Consider the following 21,280-nt stretch of genomic DNA (forward strand, 5'->3'; position numbering starts at 1 on the left):
ATCCTGGAATGGGAAGTCAAATGGGCCTTAGGAACCATCACTATGAACAAAGCTAGTAGAGGTGATAGAATTCCAGTTGAGCTATTTCAAATCCTAAAAGATGATGCTGTAAAAGTGCTGCACTCAATATGTCAGCAAATTTGGAAAACTCCACAGTTGCCATGGGACTGGAAAAGGTCAGTGTTCATTCCAATCCCAAAGAAAGGCAATGCCAAAGAATGCTCAAACTACCACACAATTGCACTCATCTCACACGCTAGTAAAGTAATGTTCAAAATTCTCCAAGCCAGGCTTAAACAGTATGTGATCTGAGAACTTCCAGATGTTCAAGCTGGTTTTACAAAAGGTAGAGGAACCAGAGATCAAATTGCCAACATCTGATGGATTATCAAAAAAGCAAGAGAGTTCCAGAAAAACATCTACTTGTGCTTTATCAAGTACGTCAAAGCCTTTGACTGTGTGGATCACAATAAACTGTGGAAAATTCTGAAAGAGATGGGAATACCAGACCACCTGACCTGCCTCCAGAGAAATCTATATGCAGCTCAGGAAGCAACAGTTAGAACTGGACATGGAACAACAGACTGATTCCAAATAGGAAAAGGAGTACGTCAAGGCTGTATATTGTCACCCTGCTTATTTAACTTCTATGCAGAGTACATCATGAGAAACGCTGGGCTGGATGAAGCCCAAGCTGGAATCAAGATTGCCGGGAGAAATATCAATAACCTCAGATATGCAGATGACCCCGCTTTTATGGCAGAAAGCAAAGAAGAACTCAAGGGCCTCTTAATGAAAGTGAAAGAGGAGAATGAAAAAGTTGGCTTAAAGCTCAACATTCAGAAAACTAAGATCATGGCATCTGGGCCCATCACTTCATGGCAAATAGATGGGGAAACAATGGAAAGAGTGACAGACTTTATTTCTGGGGGCTCCATAATCACTGCAGATGGTGATTGCAGCCATGAAATTAAAAGACGCTTGCTCCTTGGAAGAAAAGTTATGACCAACCTAGACAGCATATTAAAAAGCAGAGACATTACTTTGCCAACAAAGGTCTGTCTAGTCAAAGCTATGGTTTTTCCAGTAGTCATGTATGGATATGAGAGCTGTACTATAAAGAAAGCTGAGCACTGAAGAATTGATGCTTTGACTTGTGGTGTTGGAGAAGGCTCTTGAGAGTCCCTTGGACTGCAAGGAGATCCAAACAGTCCATCCTAAAGGAAATCAGTCCTGAATATTTACTGGAAAGACTGATGCTGAAGCTGAAACTCCATACTTCCACCACCTACCTGATTGGAAGAACTGACTCATTTGAATAGACCCTAATGCTGCGAAAGATTGAAGGTGGGAGAAGGGGACAGTGAGGATGAGGTGGTTGGATGGCATCAACAACTCAATGGACACAAGTCTGAGTAGATTCCGGGATTTGGTGATGGACAGCCTGGTGTGCTACAGTCCACTGGGTCGCAAAGAGTTGGACATGACTGAGCGACTGAACTGAGCTGAACTGACTGGAAATGACTATGGAGCCCATGTGCAGAGAATCAACAAGGCTCCCCCAGGTTGCCGAGGGGCCAGGAGATATGATGTTCTGTTCAGAGCACAGCCCATGGACACACCTGGAGCTGAGGGAGCTCACTAGGAGGTCCATGTGGAAGATTTCAGGGCCAGGCAGTTAGGTCCAGATACTGGTTGGAGTGACTGGCCTCATGACAACCTAAATCTCAGAGCAGCTTTGTTTTTATCTGTCATTTTTAAAGGTGTCACAAGTTTCTAATTTTTAAAATTAGCATTCTTGATTTTTTTTGTATTGCTTTGGGCATACTGCGTGGCTTGCGGCATCTTAGTTCCCAGACCAGGGATTGAACTTGGGCTGTCAGCATTAGAAGCTCAGAGTCTAACCACTGGATGGCCAGGGGATTCTCTATTGTTTTTTGATTATAAGAATGTTTAGAAATTCAGAAAATGTTCAGTTCAGTTCAGTCACTCAGTTGTGTCCAACTCTTTGCGACCCCATGAATTACAGCATGCCAGGCCTCCCTGTCCATCACCAACTCCTGGAGTTCACTCAGACTCACGTCCATCGAGTCAGTGATGCCATCCAGCCATCTCATCCTCTGTCGTCCTCTTCTCCTCCTACCTCCAATCCCTCCCAGCATCAGAGTCTTTTCCAATGAGTCAACTCTTCGCATGAGGTGGCCAAAGTACTGGAGTTTCAGCTTTAGCATCATTCCTTCCAAAGAAATCCCAGGGCTGATCTCCTTCAGAATGGACTGGTTGGATCTCCTTGCAGTCCAAGGGACTCTCAAGAGTCGTCTCCAACACCACAGTTCAAAAGCAGCAATTCTTCAGTGCTCAGCTTTCTTCACAGTCCAACTCTCACATCCATACATGACCACAGGAAAAACCATAGCCTTGACTAGACGGACCTTTGTTGGCAAAGTAATGTCTCTGCTTTTCAATATGCTATCTGGGTTGGTCATAACTTGTCTTCCAAGGAGTAAGCGTCTTTTAATTTCATGGCTGCAGTCACCATCTGCAGTGATTCTGGAGCCCCAAAAAATAAAGTCTGACACTGTTTCCACTGTTTCCCCATCTATTTCCCATGAAGTGATGGGACCAGATGCTATGATCTTCGTTTTCTGAATGCTGAGTTTTAAGCCAACTTTTTCACTCTCCTCTTTCACCTTCATCAAGAGGCTTTTTAGTTCCTCTTCACTTTCTGCCATTCAATAAGCCTTGTAGACTAATGATCAAGAACTCAAGCTCTGAAGACAAATACTCAACTTCAAGTCCCAGAATCCTTATTCTTTGTTGGTCTCACTTAGACACTTTGAGTCTCACTTTGTCCATTTGTAAAATGGTGATGCAAGACCACCATGAAGGGTTACCGTGAAGATCAAATGCATGTGAGATACATAACATGCTGACTAAAATATAAGCTCAATAAATGCTTACAATTGCTACTATAATTACCAAGTGTCTGAGACTTCAAGTCCTAACATTTCATGCCTTCGGGCTTAGGCTATGGTAATGAAGAACTATAAGGCAGCAGAGTAACAAAGCTATCCCAAGCCTCTGCACCTAGACAGTGATTGCTAAATGGCAAACATGCTTTCTGCTATTCCCTCTGTCAGTAGTACTGAGTAACTTTTTTTTTCACCTTGAACCTATTTTTCAAATGAAAGCATATGCAGAAGTTCAACATGTATAAGAGATAAAGACAGAGCTGCTTAGATTGAAGGAGAAAGTTACACTGTCCTGCCAGCTCAGTTATCATGAAAGATAATGATCCTGATCTTGCTCTTCACTCCCTCACTAAGCTTATTAACACAGCGGACACCAGGCTTTCCTTCACTGAACTGTACTGGAGGAAAACTGCCAAATACTCCTAGGGTTTGTCTACAGTTTTCAATGATTCCCAGGACTCATTTATTTTACCAACTATAATTTTTTTCCTTTGCTGTCTTGTCCTCAGAATCATCCTTGGCCATATCAATATTCATAGTTATTCTTCAAGTTTGAAGGCCTTATTATCTTTCATGAATATTTATTTCCATCATTGTTACAAATACAAACAGTTACACACCAGAAGCACCATAGCCCATCTCAAGGACCATCTTCCCCAACCACAGGTATTTACTAACCATTCATCTCCTACCTTTTACTACCACCACCTAATCTAGCTTCCCAGTAACTTTATTCAACAAGTCTGAAGTATTCAGTCCTGACAACACTTTACCCCTTTCTTTTTCCCTACTGCGTCAACAATCATCCTTACTACCCTTTACTGAGCAAACACTTATTAACCCTGTAGTTACCATCACTGGTTTCTTTTACTCTCTTGCTTCTGTCAGAAGCTGAAGCAACAATACAAAATCCAAGACTTCATAAACTCATCGTCTAAAGACATAATATACTTAACCTTGCTCTTTTATTTTTTAACATTCAAGAATATCCCTTCATAGCCCTCTTATATTAACTCCTCATTCTTTTACCCACTACTCATCTATGATCCATGTTCTACCTGAAAAAAAGCAAAGTTCATTTAACATGAATGATCTCCTTTTCCTTTACTTTACCTCAGTATATTAGTGATTCATAACTATCCTCCTGAAATTTCCTTTTAGTTCCTTCTATGGGATTTGATTCACATAATGATGTCTTCTCTGCTGGGTTCCTTTCTAGCTTCCAAACTGCCATCCTACTGAAATTACTGAATATCACTAATAACTTCTCCCTAGCCAAATGCAATGGTCCTTCTCAGCCTGTCTTTCCTTTTTATTAGGTGGTCTCCAGTGTTAGGGAGTCCTTTCTTCCCTTATTTGGCTCCCATAACACACTGCCAATTTTTCTCCTGCCATACAACACATATGGCATTTCTGCTCCAGCTTCTTTCCCTGGCCCTTCTTTCCCCTTTTTAAGTTCTGTCATCACTACTCTGCTCTTTTGATTCATGCTCCTGAAATTCATTTTTTTCATGGTTTTAATTAATGCCTCTATGTTACTAGGGCTTCCCTTGTGGCTCAGCTGGGAATCCACCTGTAATGCGGGAGACCTGGGTTCGATCTCTGGGTTGGGAAGATCCCCTGGAGAAAGAAACAGCTTCCCACTCCATATTCTGGACTGGAGAATTCCATGGACTGTATAGTCCATGGGGTCGCAAAGAGTCAGACACAACTGAGCGATTTCACTACCACTATGTAATTCACCTCCATAGACATCACCACTCTGACCTTTTGTCTGGCTTACTGTTCTATAGCACATTTCTTTTGGATGATTCCAGTGTCATTTCCACATTATTAAGTCATTAAAAACTGGAAGTTACTTTTTTCTTCTGTAACATGTTCCTATTTCCATCAATGCTACTGTAATTTTTACACCTCGCCATGAAAATGCCTTAAAGTAACCTCTGAATTATCTCTCTTCATGAATGCCAATAAAGCTCAAGTTCTGCAGTATTTAAATCAGTATAAAGGGAGCTGCAGGGTCAGATAGTGGAGTAACTGAGAGCTATGGGCTGACATACAGGGCCTAGTAAAAAGTTAAACACCCAGAACAGCACTACCTGGGAACACACATTAAAAACAACCTGTGAACACTGAATCAATGAAAAGGGCACAATGAATTCTAGTAAATTAACAAGAACCACTTCTTTCAGGCAGAGACTTCTCTTGTAGCTTCCACTTGGAGTAATGTAGTCTTGAGCATAGAATAAACACATAGAGACTCACAGCAAATGTAGGGAAAACTCTTATTAATACTTCAAAAAGAGATATATACATAGCACATGCAAGTAAATTTTAAAGAATTAATCCATAAGAACTCAACTCTCAAAGTTTATAAAAATTTTTCACTGAAAGTATGTTGCACAGATAGAATGCAAATATAAAGGGTTTTTTTAAAACTATTTTTTTAGGAAGTCTCTAATGTAAGTTTTCATAAAAAATTTACCTGGATTCTTCTAAAGGATGCTGGACAGTAAGAAGTCGAGGGTGTCGTAGTCGAGTTAACTGCTGGACTCCTCGTTTTAGAGAATCGATGATTTGATCTTTTTCAAATTTTTGATATTTGTCAATCAGCTTTTTATCAAAGACAAAAACAGCCACTTCCTAGTAAAAGAAATGTGTAATTTTAATCAAGAATATATAAAAGTAATAAAATTTGAGCTATGCGTTATCTACAAATGCGTAATGCTATGCAAATTTTAGCACCATTGTAATACTTTTTTGATATCAAAAAGTTGGTTTCTTCACAATTACTAAACTTAAAGATTTTTAAAGGTATAAGATTCAGGCTTCCCAGTTGGTGCAGTGGTAAAGAGTACACCTACCAATGCAAGAGACACAAGAGACACGGGTTTAATACCTGGGTTGGGAAGATCCTCTGGAGAAGGAAATGACAACCCACTCCAGTATTCTTGCCTGGGAAGTCCCATGGATAGAGGAGGTTGGCGGGCAACAGTCCACAGGGTCTCAAAAGAGTCAGACACAACTTAGTGACTGAACAACAACAAAATGTGATATATGCCTCCAGGAAACTATTTGAGTGAGAGCTTTAAATAGCACTCACATATATACTGCCTTTATAAGTTAGCCTGGCATACACACACACACACAATATTAGCTCTTTCGATCAGTTTGAGACACAGAACAAACAGGAGCTAAGAACATTATGTAATATTATTTTGAACTAAAAACAAATGACCTACAAGTTCAAGCTCCTATCTCACTATTCATGCATACAATCTTATTTAGTAAGTGTTCTAACACATTTTAAAATGCATCTAATTTAAATGTGTTTATTTTTTCAAGATATTTTAAGTCTTTAAAAAAAGATGTGACTTCTGAGCTCCTACGGATTCACCTCTCTGAAGGAAGAACACTACAGTTCATAAAGAAAAAGAAACAACACACTCTCTTGAGGCATCCATTCATTGTCTCAGGTCAAAGATGAAAGATTTCAGATCAGAATAGGTTATCAACTATCTTAAAATATTTTCTTTGGTCCAAATAGTTAATTAAAATTAACCAATGTCAACAAAGTAGTGACTAGTTAACTAAACTTTAGGCCTCATATTGATTTTCTAAAAGAAAACTTAGCCTGTACCTCAAAACTTTTCAACGGAAGAGATTATCACCTAATCTCTAGTTTGTGTCTTGCTTCTACTACTTCACTATACTACCCCCTCTGGTAACACATATCATCTGTATAAAACTCCTATCCTGTCTATGTTTGTATAACCATTATAACCCTAAATATGCTACACTGTAAAAAGACTAAGTCAGTTTCAAAGCTTTAAGAGAAATATAGCAGAATAAACTCTAAGCCCAGCAATTATCTACTAGACATTACAAGAGTTATTTTATAGCATCTCTAGAAAGAGATTGAAGAAAGACTAATGGTTAGGAAGTAAGAGCTGCTTTAAATAAACACTCAAAAAGGAAACTAAATAGTACTTATGACTAAATAGTAGCTTCAAGTGCTAATGAACTATAATTGAAGATCTATCCATTTCCACATGTTAACATGTTGTATTTGGTTAAGTTTATCTAGATAATAACTTTAAAAAATCTCAATGGCGCATTTTATATACAAAACTAGCCTAAGAACTTTATTTTACTACAAAATATACACTTGCCATGAAGATTCTTAGGAAATCTTAATTTCACTTTGCTAAATTATTCACTATGAGCTACTTCTTCAATGAATGTCTTTTAAAAATAATAAAGAGCAGCAGAAATTGGTTTTTGGAAGCATAAAGACAGAATAATAATACAGATGTCCAATCAGGTTCAACGAAAGCACAAGTAACCAGGCACAAGAAACTTTGTGTTTACCAAGTCTTCTTATCTTGCTATATTCCAGAATTCATAAATATGTTCTTTTTTCATCAGTTTTTTAAGTGCTGTTCTAACAACTCTTCTCAGAGGGTTTCAAACATTTAAGTTAAAAATTTTAAAGTTGTATGTAATCTGAAAATTTTAATTAATCATCTACTAATGTGACAAAAGAGTCCGAAATGCAGTACTTGGATGCAATCTCAAAAACAACAGAATGATCTCTGTTCGTTTCCAAGGCAAACCATTCAATATCACAGTAATCCAAGTCTATGCCCCAACCAGTAACACTGAAGAAGCTGAAGTTGAACGGTTCTATGAAGACCTACAAGACCTTTTAGAACTAACACCCCAAAAAAGATGTCCTTTTCATTATACGGGACTGGAATGCAAAAGTAGGAAGTCAAGAAACACCTTGAGTAACAAGCAAATTTGGCCTTAGAATACGGAATGAAGCAGGACAAAGACTAATAGAGTTTTGCCAAGAAAATGCACTGGTCATAACAAACACCCTCTTCCAGCACAAGAGAAGACTCTATACATGGACATCACCAGATGGTCAACACCAAAATCAGATTGATTATATTCTTTGCAGCCAAAGATGGAGAAGCTCTATACAGTCAGCAAAAACAAGACCAGGAGCTGACTGTGGCTCAGACCATGAACTCCTTATTGCCAAATTCAGACTTAAATTGAAGAAAGTAGGGAAAACCACTATACTATTCAGGTATGACCTAAATCAAATCCCTTATGATTATACAGTGGAACTGAGAAATAGATTTAAGGGTCTAGATCTGATTGATAGAGAGCCTGATGAACTATGGAATGAGGTTCATGACATTGTACAGGAGACAGGGATCAAAACCATCCGCACAAAAAAGACATGCAAACAAGCAAAATGGCTGTCTGTGGAGGCCTTACAAATAGCTGTGAAAAGAAGAGAAGCGAAAAGCAAAGGAGAAAAGGAAAGATATAAACATCTGAATGCAGAGTTCCAAAGAATAGCAAGAAGAGATAAGAAAACCTTCTTCAGCAATCAATGCAAAGAAATAGAGGAAAACAACAGAATGGGAAAGAAAATCAGAGATACCAAGGGAACATTTCATGCAAAGATGGGCTTGATAAAGGACAGAAATGGTATGGACCTAACAGAAGCAGAAGATATTAAGAAGAGATGGCAAGAATACACAGAAGAACTGTACAAAAAAGATCTTCACCACCCAGATAATCACGATGGTGTGATCACTCACCTAGAGCCAGACATCCTGGAATGTGAAGTCGAGTGGGCCTTAGAAAGCATCACTACGAACAACGCTAGTGGAGGTGATGGAATTCCAGTTGAGCTATTTCAAATCCTGAAAGATGATGCTGTGAAAGTGCTGCACTCAATATGCCAGCAAATTTGGAAAACTCAGCAGTGGCCACAGGACTGGAAAAGGTCAGTTTTCATTCCAATCCCAAAGAAAGGCAATGCCAAAGAATGCTCAAACTACTGTACAATTGCACTCATCTCACGTGCTAGTAAAGTAATGCTCAAAATTCTCCAAGCCAGGTTTCAGCAATATGTGAACCGTGAACTTCCTGATGTTCAAGCTGGTTTTAGAAAAGGCAGAGGAACGAGAGATCAAATTGCCAACATCCGCTGGATCATGGAAAAAGCAAGAGAGTTCCAGAAAAGCATCTATTTCTGCTTTATTGACTATGCCAAAGCCTTTGACTGTGTGGATCACAATAAACTGTAGAAAATTCTGAAAGAGATGGGAATACCAGACCACCTGACCTGCCTCTAAAGAAATATGTATGCAGGTCAGGAAGCAACAGTTAGAACTGGACATGGAACAACAGACTGGTTCCAAATAGGAAAAGGAGTACGTCAAGGCTGTATATTGTCACCCTGTTTATTTAACTTATATGCAGAGCACATAATGAGAAACGCTGGACTGGAGGAAGCACAAGCTGGAATCAAGATTGCCGGGAGAAATATAAAATAACCTCAGATATGCAGATGACACCAACCTTATGGCAGAAAGTGAAGAGGAACTCAAAAGCCTCTTGATGAAAATGAAAGAGGAGAGTGAAAAAGTTGGCTTAAAGCTCAACATTCAGAAAACGAAGATCATGGCATCTGGTTCCATCACTTCATGGGAAATAGATGGGGAAACAGTGGAAACAGTGTCAGACTTTATTTTTCTGGGCTCCAAAATCACTGCAGATGGTGACTGCAGCCATGAAAATAAAAGATACTTACTCCTTGGAAGACAAATTATGACCAACCTAGATAGCATATTGAAAAGCAGAGACATTACTTTGCCAACAAAGGTTCGTCTAGTCAAGGCTATGGTTTTTCCTGTGGTCATGTATGGATGTGAGAGTTGGACTGTGAAGAAGGCTGAGCACCGAAAAATTGATGTTTTTGTACTGTGGTGTTGGAGAAGACTCTTGAGAGTCCCTTGGACTGCAAGGAGATCCAACCAGTCCATTCTGAAGGACATCAGCCCTGGGATTTCTTTGGAAGGAATGATGCTAAAGCTGAAACTCCAGTACTTTGGCCACCTCATGCGAAGAGTTGACTCATTGGAAAAGACTGATGCTGGGAGGGATTGGGGGCAAGAGGAGAAGGGGACGACAGAGGATGAGATGGCTGGATGGCATCACTGACTTGATGGAAGTGAGTCTCAGTGAACTCCGGGAGTTGGTAATGGACAGGGAGGCCTGGCGTGCTGCGATTCATGGGGTCGCAAAGAGTCAGACACGACTGAGCGACTGATCTGAATGTGAACTTGCAATAACCAATCCTAGGAAAAAATACATAGATATCCCTCAAAGGGCTATGTATACAAACCCTAAAAATACTAATATAAGGATTGTTTTTACTTGGAAATACTGCTGTATTTTTTGTGGGTTTTTTTTTTAATACAATGTGAAATTAGGATACTTTTTGAAAATCATGTAAAAAACAGTAAAATGTGAAATGGAGGAAAGAACAAGATGTAAACTTTAAATGCAATAGTTTGAATATCATAGGCAATGGCACCCCACTCCAGTACTCTTGCCTGGAAAATCCCATGGACGGAGGAGCCTGGTAGGCTGCAGTCCATGGGGTCGCTAAGAGTCGGACACGACTGAGTGACTTCACTTTCACTTTTCACTTTCATGCACTGGAGGAGGAAATGGCAACCCACTCCAATGTTCTTGCCTGGAGAATCCCATGGACAGAGGAGCCTGGTGGGCTGCCGTCTATGGGGTCGCACAGAGTTGGACACAACTTAAGTGACTTAGCAGCAGCAGTATTAATTTCACTGCCATGTAACAAGAGAAAACACTTTCTTATTTTTAACTATTAAAACCAGATATAAGAATCTCCTAGCCCAAAGTATCTTACCTGATGTTTACCTCGAAGTCAAATTTAAGATAATATATCGTGCTATAAGGGCTGCCCTGGGGGCTCAGATGGTAAAGAATCAGTCTGCAATGTGGGAGATCCAGGTTCAATCCCTGGGTCAGGAAGATCCCCCAGAGAAGGGAATGGCTACCCACTCCAGTATTCTTGCCTGGAGAATCCCATGGTGAGAAAAGCCTTGCAGACTACAATCCATGGGGTCACAAAGAGTTGGACACGACTGAGTGACTAACACTTTCACTTCACTTTCATTCTGCTATAAACACAACTACAATCAAGTACAGTATATGCTAAGTAAAAAAAAGCTGAGAGGGTAGGCAAGATTCCTTCAGCCTCATTGTCACTTTAAGAGGGAAGAAAAGGACAAAGAGTATTCTTTTCCATTATTTTTCTCCCAGTTTCTCTAAAATCAGCACAGAACTTTCTGCGATGATAGAAAGTTCTATACCTGCATTGTCCAATATGGTAATACTAGCCACATGTGGCAATGCAGCATTTGAAATGTGATCAGTGCAACAACAGAAAAACTAAATTTAATCTTAATTTTAATTAATTGAAAAAGCCATAAGTATTGTATGGCTACCAATACTGTATTAAGTACAGCTCTAGATTATCTATTTTCTCTGATTCTCTTTTAATAAATATGAGGCTACTGAAAAAAGAATTAACATTTTTCAATTAAGGGAGAAATTCAAATGAGGCTTCAGTGCCAAGCTGGTTAGACACTCAGCCCTTCCTTAAGCAACCAATCAGCATTCCAGACAAGATACTCGAGTTCTGACCTCTGAGGTTTGAAAGAGGCAAAGAAAGAAAATTCAAAATCATATCCACAGAGAGCAATGATATAGTCTCAAACTACTTTTTCCCTCAAAGCAATAATTTTGTCAGAAAAAAAAAAGGAGTACAGTATAGTTTCATAAGAGAACTCAGTTCTGAAAGTCAGCCACTGAGAAATGCTATATTAACGTGCAATATCTAAGCAATCATCTATTATTTGTGCCTGGTTCTCACGTTCTATGGCAACAACAGAAGCGCCAATAGTAGACGGTTTCAGCATATGAACTAATGATATAAACACAAACACCCTGAACACTTTTGATTAAGGACAAAGACACTATTAGGTTATCGCATTCTTAATAAACAATGCAAAATTTAGTAAATGTGGTAGTCTTTCACTTTTCCTTTACATAACTGATTATAAAAACAATTTGTACTGGCATTGGAGGTTGGTCATTTACATAACTTCATGATTTCATTTATAGCTTTCTAAGTAGTCAATACTCAAGGAACCATTATTTTTTGGATGAGCTGCTGGTGAAAGTGAAAACAATGGTCAAAAATGACCAATCAATATCTAAGGTACAGATCAACTTTGGACTTAAGGACTTCCAAACAAATGGGAATAAAAACAAGATTTAAGGTCAAACCACATACCAGCAATCTATCACAGGACCAAGACTCCTCCTTCATAAAAGGATAACCAAAGCCAATTCAGTCTTTAATATACTTATTTGGGAATAATGTGATTTTGGAAAAGTCATAATGTATACCTACAATTATACAATTTTGATACTCATTGGAAAATATGTGTAATAAACCCCACATGTCTTAAAGTCTATATGTTTCACATATAGGGAAGTGAAGTACTTTTGGAAACTAATTTTTCTTTTTAAAGAATATATTTCCATACAGCTTTTAAACCTGGAGATTTTCCAATTCTTCAACAATTCCAAAAGAAAGTGATTAGTAAATTTTAACAATCCTCCACGTTTCTCAGCACTATCTGTTGGTTTCTTAAATTAATAAAAATACAACTCAAACTACTCTTCACTAAAAGAACAGTCTCCAAATAACTTTTAAATCAATATACCCCAAAACATACTACTGATTATATCCCACAAATGTATCGCCCTTTGATGGTAAAAACTAACAGGTTAATAAACATGAAAAAATATTACAGAAGTCTATTTTCTGAAAGACTGTAGAAGAAAAGAGGGAAGTAACAGTGCTTAAAAAAAGAATGCACTTAACATTAAAAAAGTTGAACTGAGTAGTATGTCATAACTTATTGATAAAGATAAAAGGAACATGGGAATTTTTATTCTAAAACATTTTGCTAAATATCTAATACACTCATTTGCTCAACTGATATGTTTGTTATTAAGTAAACAAAATTAAATCACAAGATGAGTTGATACATCAAATAATGTGTTTGTAACTAGGACATTCAAGGGCATGTTTAAAAGCACTTGTTTTCTATGACTTCCTTAGATGAATGAAATGACAACTAAAAACCGATTACTTTCAGCATTTCTTAAAATAAAAATGCGTACATGCACAGTATGGTCATTATTAGCATGTGTGTTTTTTTTCCAGCTGAACTCTAAATTAAAACTTACCTGCTTTGTTGACTTTTTTGTGCCATTAAAAATCTTCCAAGCTAGCCCATTGCCACCACTGGCAATGTGTCGACCAACATCAAATTCTCTAGTGACAGGATTTCCCATCACAGCACTAGTGACGTCAGCTGTTACTTTTGTAACAGTACTCTTCAACTTATTTAGCATGGACTCCATGGCTGCAGTTCTGGGTAGTTATAGTTACCTAGAAACATAGAAGTATAGGAGAGCAGTGATCATTGGTTCTTGCTTCTTTAAGCACTTATTCATTACTTACTTTGAAAGTTTAATATACCCCAAACAACAAGCAAAATAATCCTAAACAGACAAAGGTATATGTTAGTTTTGCCTTCAGAGAACCCAATATACTTGAGTCTAGGAGCCAAACTGTGCTTCAACCTTAACTGTCACAGACTAATAAGGAAAAAGACACAGTCACACTTGACGCTAACGTCAACATTGCTCAACTATATAATAACGGTGCATATTATAAGACCCTTTAAGACTTGAAGTGGTACAGAGGGTCTGAATCTTTCTTCTCAGTAAAAATAACTATACGAAACCTGAAAGGCTCTACTGTTATACTAAACTATACCAGCTGGAAATCTGAATCTACAAATGGAATGGAGGACTCTAAAAGTAAAAATTATTCAGGTATATAAAAAACTTCTCTTACATTATCTCTAAAAGATAGCTAATCATTTAAAGAAAAAATGGCAAAAATGTATTGCACTTACATGTAAAAGTAAAAATATGACAAGACAAACCAAGGATAAGAGAGGGGAAGTGAAAGTATATTTTTGAAATATTCTTTTATGTGAGGTAGTATAATATCATTTGAAGTTAGACTGTGGCACATTAAAGACATATTACAGACCCTAGAGCAATACCTAAAATAATAAAGAGACAAACCTAAACAGCCAATAGTGGAAATAAAATGGAACCCTTCAGTAAACTGAGTTAATTTTTTAAAAAATAGGAAAAGAAAAAAAACAAATTACAAACGTGAAAAATAGAAAGTAAGTAACAAGATAGACGTGAACCGTGAACTTCCAGATGTTCAAGCTGGTTTTAGAAAAGGCAGAGGAACCAGAGATCAAATTGCCAACATCTGCTGGATCATGGAAAAAGCAAGAGAGTTCCAGAAAAACATCTATTTCTGCTTTATTGACTATGCCAAAGCCTTTGACTGTGTGGATCACAATAAACTGTGGAAAATTCTGAAAGAGATGGGAATACCAGACCACCTGACCTGCCTCTTGAGAAACCTGTATGCAGGCCAGGAAGCAACAGTTAGAACTGGACATGGAACAACAGACTGGTTCCAAATAGGAAAAGGAGTACGTCAAGGCTGTATATTGTTACCGGGCTTATTTAACTTATACGCAGAGTACATCATGAGAAACGCTGGGCTGGAAGAAGCACAAGCTGGAATCAAGATTGCCAGGAGAAACAGCAATAACCTCAGATATGCAGATGACACCACCCTTATGGCAGAAAGTGAAGAGGAACTAAAAAGCCTCTTGATGAAAGTGAAAGAGGAGAGTGAAAAAGTTGGCTTAAAGCTCAACATTCAGAAAACGAAGATCATGGCATCTGGTCCCATCACTTCATGGCAGATAGATGGGAAAACAGTGTCAGACTTTATTTTTCTGGGCTCCAAAATCACTGCAGATGGTGATTTAAGCCATGAAATTAAAAGACACTTACTCCTTGGAAGAAAAGTTATGAGCAACCTAGACAGCATATTCAAAAGCAGAGACATTACTTTGCCAACAAAGGTCCGTCTAGTCAAGGCTATGGTTTTCCCAGTGGTCATGTATGGATGTGAGAGTTGGATTGTGAAGAAAGCTGAGCGCCGAAGAATTGATGCTTTTGAACTGTGGTGTTGGAGAAGACTCTTGAGAGTCCCTTGGACTGCAAGGAGATCCAATCAGTCTATTCTGAAGGAGATCAGTCCTGGGTATTCTTTGGAAGGACTGATACTAAAGCTGAAACTCCAGTACTTTGGCCACCTCATGCGAAGAGTTAACTCACTGGAAAAGACTCTGATGCTGGGAGGGATTGGGGGCAGGAGGAGAAGGGGACTACAATGGATGAGATGGCTGGATGGCATCACTGACTCGATGGACATGAGTTTGGGTAAACTCCGGGAGTTCGTGATGGACAGGGAGGCCTGGTGTGCTGCAGTTCATGGTGTCGCAGAGTCAGACACAACTGAGCTACTGAACTGAACTGAACAAGATAGAGTTAAATCCAACCATATAAATAACTACATTAGATGTAAATGATTTAAAGCCCTGTTAAATGACTGAGACTATCAAACTATATTAAAAAAGCAAGACTCAATTATACACTGTTTACAAGAAACCCACTTTATAGGATGATTTAAAAGTTTAAAAATGGGGACTTCCCTGGTGGTTCACTGGTTAAGACTTGGGCTTACACTGGTCAGGGAACTGGATCCCACATGCTGCAACTAAGTTTAAAAATGTGAAAATATACCAAGCTGGAGTGGCTATATTAATAACGGACAGAACAGGCTTCAGGACAAAGAGGGACACTTTACAGTGACAAAGTTGTCAATTCTCAAGAAGATATAACAATCCTAAATGTGTACATACTGAACTAAGAGAGCTTCAAAATAAATGCAGCAAAAACTAATAGAACTGAAGGAAGAAACAGACAAATCTTCAAGTGTATCTGGAGACTTCACAGATCCATTCTTAGTGGCTGATGGACAGAAAGACCAAAAAGACAGAAAATCAGTAAGGATGTAGAAGTCCTGAACACTGAAGATGTGGGTTCAGTCCCTGGGTTGGGAAGATCCCATGGAGAAAGAAAATGGCAATCCATTACAGTATTCTTGCCTGGGAAATCCCATGGACACAGGAGCCTGGTGGGCTATATAGTCCATGGGGTCACAAAAGAGCAGGACACGACTTAGCGACTTAACAACAACAAATCAAGTAACCTAAAACACTCCATTCAACAAAAGCAGAATGAATTTTGTTTTCATAGGTACATGGTATATTCACTAAGATAGACTATATGCTGGACCATAAAACAAGTCTCAAAATGAGTGAAACTACTGGAATAATATAAAATATGCTCAACAAGGACAATGAAATTAAGCTAGAAGTCAGTGATAGATAAATATCTAGAAAAATGCAAACACCTGGAAATTAAACAACACTTCTAAATACTCAAGGGTTAAAAAAGAAATCACAGAAAAAAATTTAAAGTATCTGGAAATGAACAAAATTGAGAAATCTGTGGTATGTAGGCAAAGCATGCCTTGTAGGAAATTCATAGCTTTAAATGTTTATATTAGGGGAAAAAATTTCAAAATCAATGGTATAAGTTTCCAACTTAGGAAGTTAGAAAAAAGAAGAGAATTAAACTCAAAATAAATTTTAAAAGTAGAAAGAAGAAAATAAAGAATAGACTTAAATGGAATAGACTGAATTCAATTTAATAAGAGAAATGAAAAAGAAAAGCAATGAAGCCACACACTTTTTTAAGATAAATCTCTAACTACATTAAGAAAACTTTTAAAAACACAAATGACCACTATTGTAAATAGAGGAAATCCTGCAGACGCTAATCCCTTGCAGATTCTATAGATTCTGAATCAATCAGGTATTATATTATGGACAATCTTATGCCAGCCAATTAATTCAACAACTTGGATAAAGTGAAAAAATTCTTTGGAAGGTACAACTACCATAACTGAAGAGAAAGTCAGAATAACCCTATAGTTCCTGTAAAATGTTACAGAAAAAACCCGAATGACCTTTCTGGCCAATCCAGTAAAAGAAATGCATTTCATAACTACAACTCTTACCACAAACAGAACTCCAAGCTTAGATGGGTTGACTGTTGAGTATGGGGTGACTGCAGCCAAGAAATTAAAAGACATTCGATCCTTGGATGAAAAGTTATGACAAACCTAGACAGCATATTAAAAAGCAGACACATCACTATGTCGACAAAGCTCCATATAGTCAAAATTATGGTTTTCCAGTAGTCGTTTGTGGATGTGAGAGGTGGACCATAAAGAAGGCTGAGCACTGAAGAATTGATGCTTTCCAACTGTGGTGCTGGAGAAGACTCTTAAGAGTCCCTTGGACTGCAAGGAGATCAAACCAGCTAATCCTAAAGGAAATCAACCCTTAATATTCATTGGAAGGATTGAAGCTAAAGCTGAAAGCTCCAGTACTTCAGCCACCATTTGTAAAGAGCAGACTCTCTGGAAAAGACCCTGATGCTGGAAAAGACTGAGGGCAGGAGAAGGGGGCAACAGAGGATGAGATAGTTGGACGGCATCATCGACTCAATGGACATGAGTTTGAACAAACTCGGTGAGATAGTGAGGGCACAGAGGCCTGGCGAGCTGTAGTCCATGGGGTTGTAAACATTCAGACACAACTGAGCTACTGAACAACAATAACTAGGTTAAGGCAGAAAAAATTTTTTTGACAAAAGTCAAAACTCATTCAGTATAAAAACTCTCAGCAAACTAAGAACAGAAAGGAGCTTCCTCAACCTGATAAATGGTATCTCTGAATATCTACAGGAAGGAAGAGAAGAAGTAAAATTCTGTATTCTCAATAACATGATCATACACAGAGAAAGTCAGAAGTAATCCACAAAAACAGCTACTGGAATTAATATTTAAGTTAGCATGAAGGCAGAATATGAAAATACTTTTTTAAAAAGACTACTTTTATATTTTAGAAACAGACAACTGAACATGGAAATTTCAAAATTACCATTTTGAAGGGAGGAATGGCCAAGATGGTGGAATAGAAGGAACCTAAGCTCATCTCCTCTCTTGAGCACATCAAAATCAAAACAATCCACTGAAAAGGACTGAAATCTACCAGAAAAGATCCTCTACAACTAAGGACATAAAGATAGAACCACAAGACGGGTAAGAGGAGTGGACTCACAATATAATCAAATCTCTTACTCCCCCAGGATACGAGATATTTCCCCACAAACTAGAGAAAAATTTTATTACACAGCTTCTCTCACAGGAGTGAGCTCTGAGCCCCACATTAGGCTCCCCAGTCCAGAGCTCTAGCACACTGGGAGGAGGAAGCCCCAGAGCATGTGGCCTTGAAGGCCAGCTGGGCTTAGCCAGGGGAGTTCCACAGACTTCACTCTTAAAGGATGCACACAAAAATCTCACAAGCACTGGAACCAAGGGTAAAAGCAGTGATTTCATGGGAGCCTAGACCTATGTATGAGAAAGTATCTTGTAGTAATTTATAATGGAAAATGACCTGGAAAAGAAAATACATATACGTATGTATGTATGCATAACTGAATCACTTTGGTGTATGCTTGAAACTGAACATTATAAATCAAACCTACTTCAATTAAAAAAATTAAGGAACTAAAAAAAAAGCTGACATGCAAAGTAAAAAATTTAAAAGGCAAACACTGATGCAAATAAATACAGCAAATGGAAAAAAGAGCATCTCAAGGACACAAAATACTTATGAATAAATTTAACAAGATACAAGGACTTAAAAAAGATACAAAGACACAAAGACTTGCATAATGAAAATAAAATTTTCTGTGAAAAATTGAAGATGACTTAAATGGAAAAAGCTGTACAGACAATATTGTTGTTTGTACAATATTGGTAAGATATTGTCAATTTTCCCCATCAATCTATAGACACAATGCAATCCAATCAGAATCCCAGAGGCTTCTGTAAAAAGAAACTGACAAGCTGTGAAAATGTTACTCTGAGAACAGGTCCATAGGCTTCACTAGACTGTTTTAAGAGTCTGCCGCACAGAAAGAGGTCCAAAGGCCTATCACTCATGGCATGTGTGGTTGTTGTTTAGATGCTAAGTCCTGTTCCACTCTTTTGCAACTCCATAGACCCCGTCAGGCTCCTCTGTCCATGGGATTTCCCAGACAAGAATACTGGGGTGGGCTGCCATTTCCTCCTCCAGGGGATCTTTTCAGTTCAGTGACTGAAACCCCGTCTCCCGCGCTGGCAGCACTCGACCAGTGAGCCACCAGGGACGCCATGTGTATTCTTCCTAAAATTGATTTGCCTGACAACAAGTGTGTGTCTTGCAAATTTTCCTAACCAACTCTTTTTCACAATTTTCTCCCACTTGACCAAAGTAAAATGTTTTTCTCAGCCATCCCAGTCTTATTATAGGGCATTTCTCTGGGTATACAAAACCTTAGCAGGCAAGCCAAAAGGGAAAATGCAGTTCTAGAATACATTAATCCTGAAAGTCTCTTAAGAGTAAAGAAAAAAGAAGTTTGGTAAGAAATTCTGAAGGGGCTTGTGCTTTAGTTCTTAACGGCAAAATCCTATGCCTTATCTGTCACAGAACTACAATTAAGAAACAAGATAGTTATTACAGGAGTGTACAGAACAAGCTTATTTCAATTAATAAGCAAAAACTCCAAGGTTCTGATAAAAATAAAACATAATCTAGAAATTAGAAACTTTGTAACTATCTAAACCCTTGACAAAAAAAAAATTCTGATGCTATCAACTTAAAGCACAAAAAGCACAATGTCTTACAAAATTAGAGAATACATAAGCAAAAATATCTAGAAGGCACTGGACAAAGGTAGCATTAGTTTGTGTCCTATTTTCTCAGTTAATTAAATTATATTTATTTAGATATAACTTACTTTCTTCTGTTAAAGATTTGAACTGTCTGTAAATAGAAATAAAAATTCACTTTCCTTTTTCTATTTAATACTGCATTTCTGAAAGCAGTTGGAAAATGTTGCTACTGGAATTATGAAAACATTTATTGCCACGCCAAGTTGTTTTCTATGAACATCTGCTACTGATTTTGATGGGAAGGTGCAAGAGACATTAAAATCCTATTTAAAACCTACATATCCTTTCCTCTAACTCTGCCTAAGCTATGTATTACATGCCATGCACTTGTCATATGTTGGGAATACAGATGTAAATGGAAACATTTCTGCTATTTAGGGACTCAGTTGAGTAGCACACTCTGACCTGCAAAGACTTATACCAGTTAACTAGAGTATGACTGTAACATGCTTTGGGAACATGAAGATGGGCTCAAAAATGAAATGTTTGTAAATCAGTAAAAAAAAATTTAAAAGAAAAAAAGAAGAGAAGTGTTTTTCAAGTAGGAGAAAAGTGAAGGAGTTTCCAGAAAGGACTGTGCCAAGACATGAAGGGGAGGAAGACTATATATGATATGATTTGAAAACTATAAATAGTTGAGTATCAAAACAAAGGATATTTTCAGAGTTAATATTCAAATTTGAGTTGCCTATCCATTAGCCAGAGTCAACACTGGTGTACCCAAGGTAGAAATAGACATGAAAATTCATCTGGTGAACTATTTAATATTTATTGAGCACCCACTATGTACCTGACACCACATAAGAAACTGGGGAAAAAAGAAGTAAAGGAAAAATAAGCCATGAAAGAGCTTACCATCCAAGTGGCAAGAGGTAGAGAAGTAAACCAATCACAGAATTTTTGAAATACTTTTTTTTTTGTAGGGGGTGCTTACAGATTACTAAAGTTTTTAAAAAGATAGTGTTTTTAAAAAATGGTTAAAAACATTCTTTGGCCTATACAGAAACCATGTTTAGTTTTACTTGGGAAACAAAGATTGTATCAGCTGAACACAATCATTCTCTTTATAACTACAAACAGTATGTAATTATTATAAGTTGAGCTAGAACCGATTATTTCAAGAGACATCCCTGATTTAAGAAACAAAAAACTAAGAAGACTTAGCAATGTAAAGTGAAGCACACATCACTCAATAAATTACTGGGTAGAGAAGAGGTGAAAAACACCAGGCTAGGCACAGTAGGAGAAACAAGAAGTAAAATACTGTTTTCATCATTAAGTTTGTATACAGTAAGATTTTAAAAGCAAAATGTGAGGTTACAAGGCAACATATGCTAAAGTATCAAATAACTAATTTGAACAATAAGTAAAATTTGAGGAAAAATTACATCCAACTCTTTAGAAGGCACTTTCAGCCCATGAACTAAGTACAGTTTTTACTACAGAAAGTCAACCAGACGCTTAGAAATTATTATAATTAAAAAAAAAAAGGAAACAGCACTGGGCTGGCAGTGTCTCACTGTTC

The 21,280-nt window shown here is 37.8% G+C and overlaps 1 protein-coding gene across 3 annotated transcripts in view; it reads right to left on the reverse strand.

Moving 5' to 3' along the window:
• Positions 1-21,280, reverse strand: part of SCYL2 (SCY1 like pseudokinase 2) — a 56,243-nt gene that overhangs the window by 30,486 nt on the left and 4,477 nt on the right. For all 3 annotated transcript variants that reach the window (XM_044941455.2, XM_006050111.4, XM_044941454.2), the window contains exons 2-3: positions 13,143-13,347; positions 5,458-5,615 (exon numbers count right to left, since the gene is read on the reverse strand). In XM_044941455.2, coding sequence (XP_044797390.2) covers positions 5,458-5,615; positions 13,143-13,319 — 335 coding nt within the window. In that variant the 5' untranslated portion in view covers positions 13,320-13,347. The remainder of the gene's footprint in view (positions 1-5,457; positions 5,616-13,142; positions 13,348-21,280) is intronic.

This window comes from Bubalus bubalis, chromosome 4 (genome assembly GCF_019923935.1).
Source record: "Bubalus bubalis isolate 160015118507 breed Murrah chromosome 4, NDDB_SH_1, whole genome shotgun sequence".
NCBI lineage: Eukaryota > Metazoa > Chordata > Mammalia > Artiodactyla > Bovidae > Bubalus > Bubalus bubalis.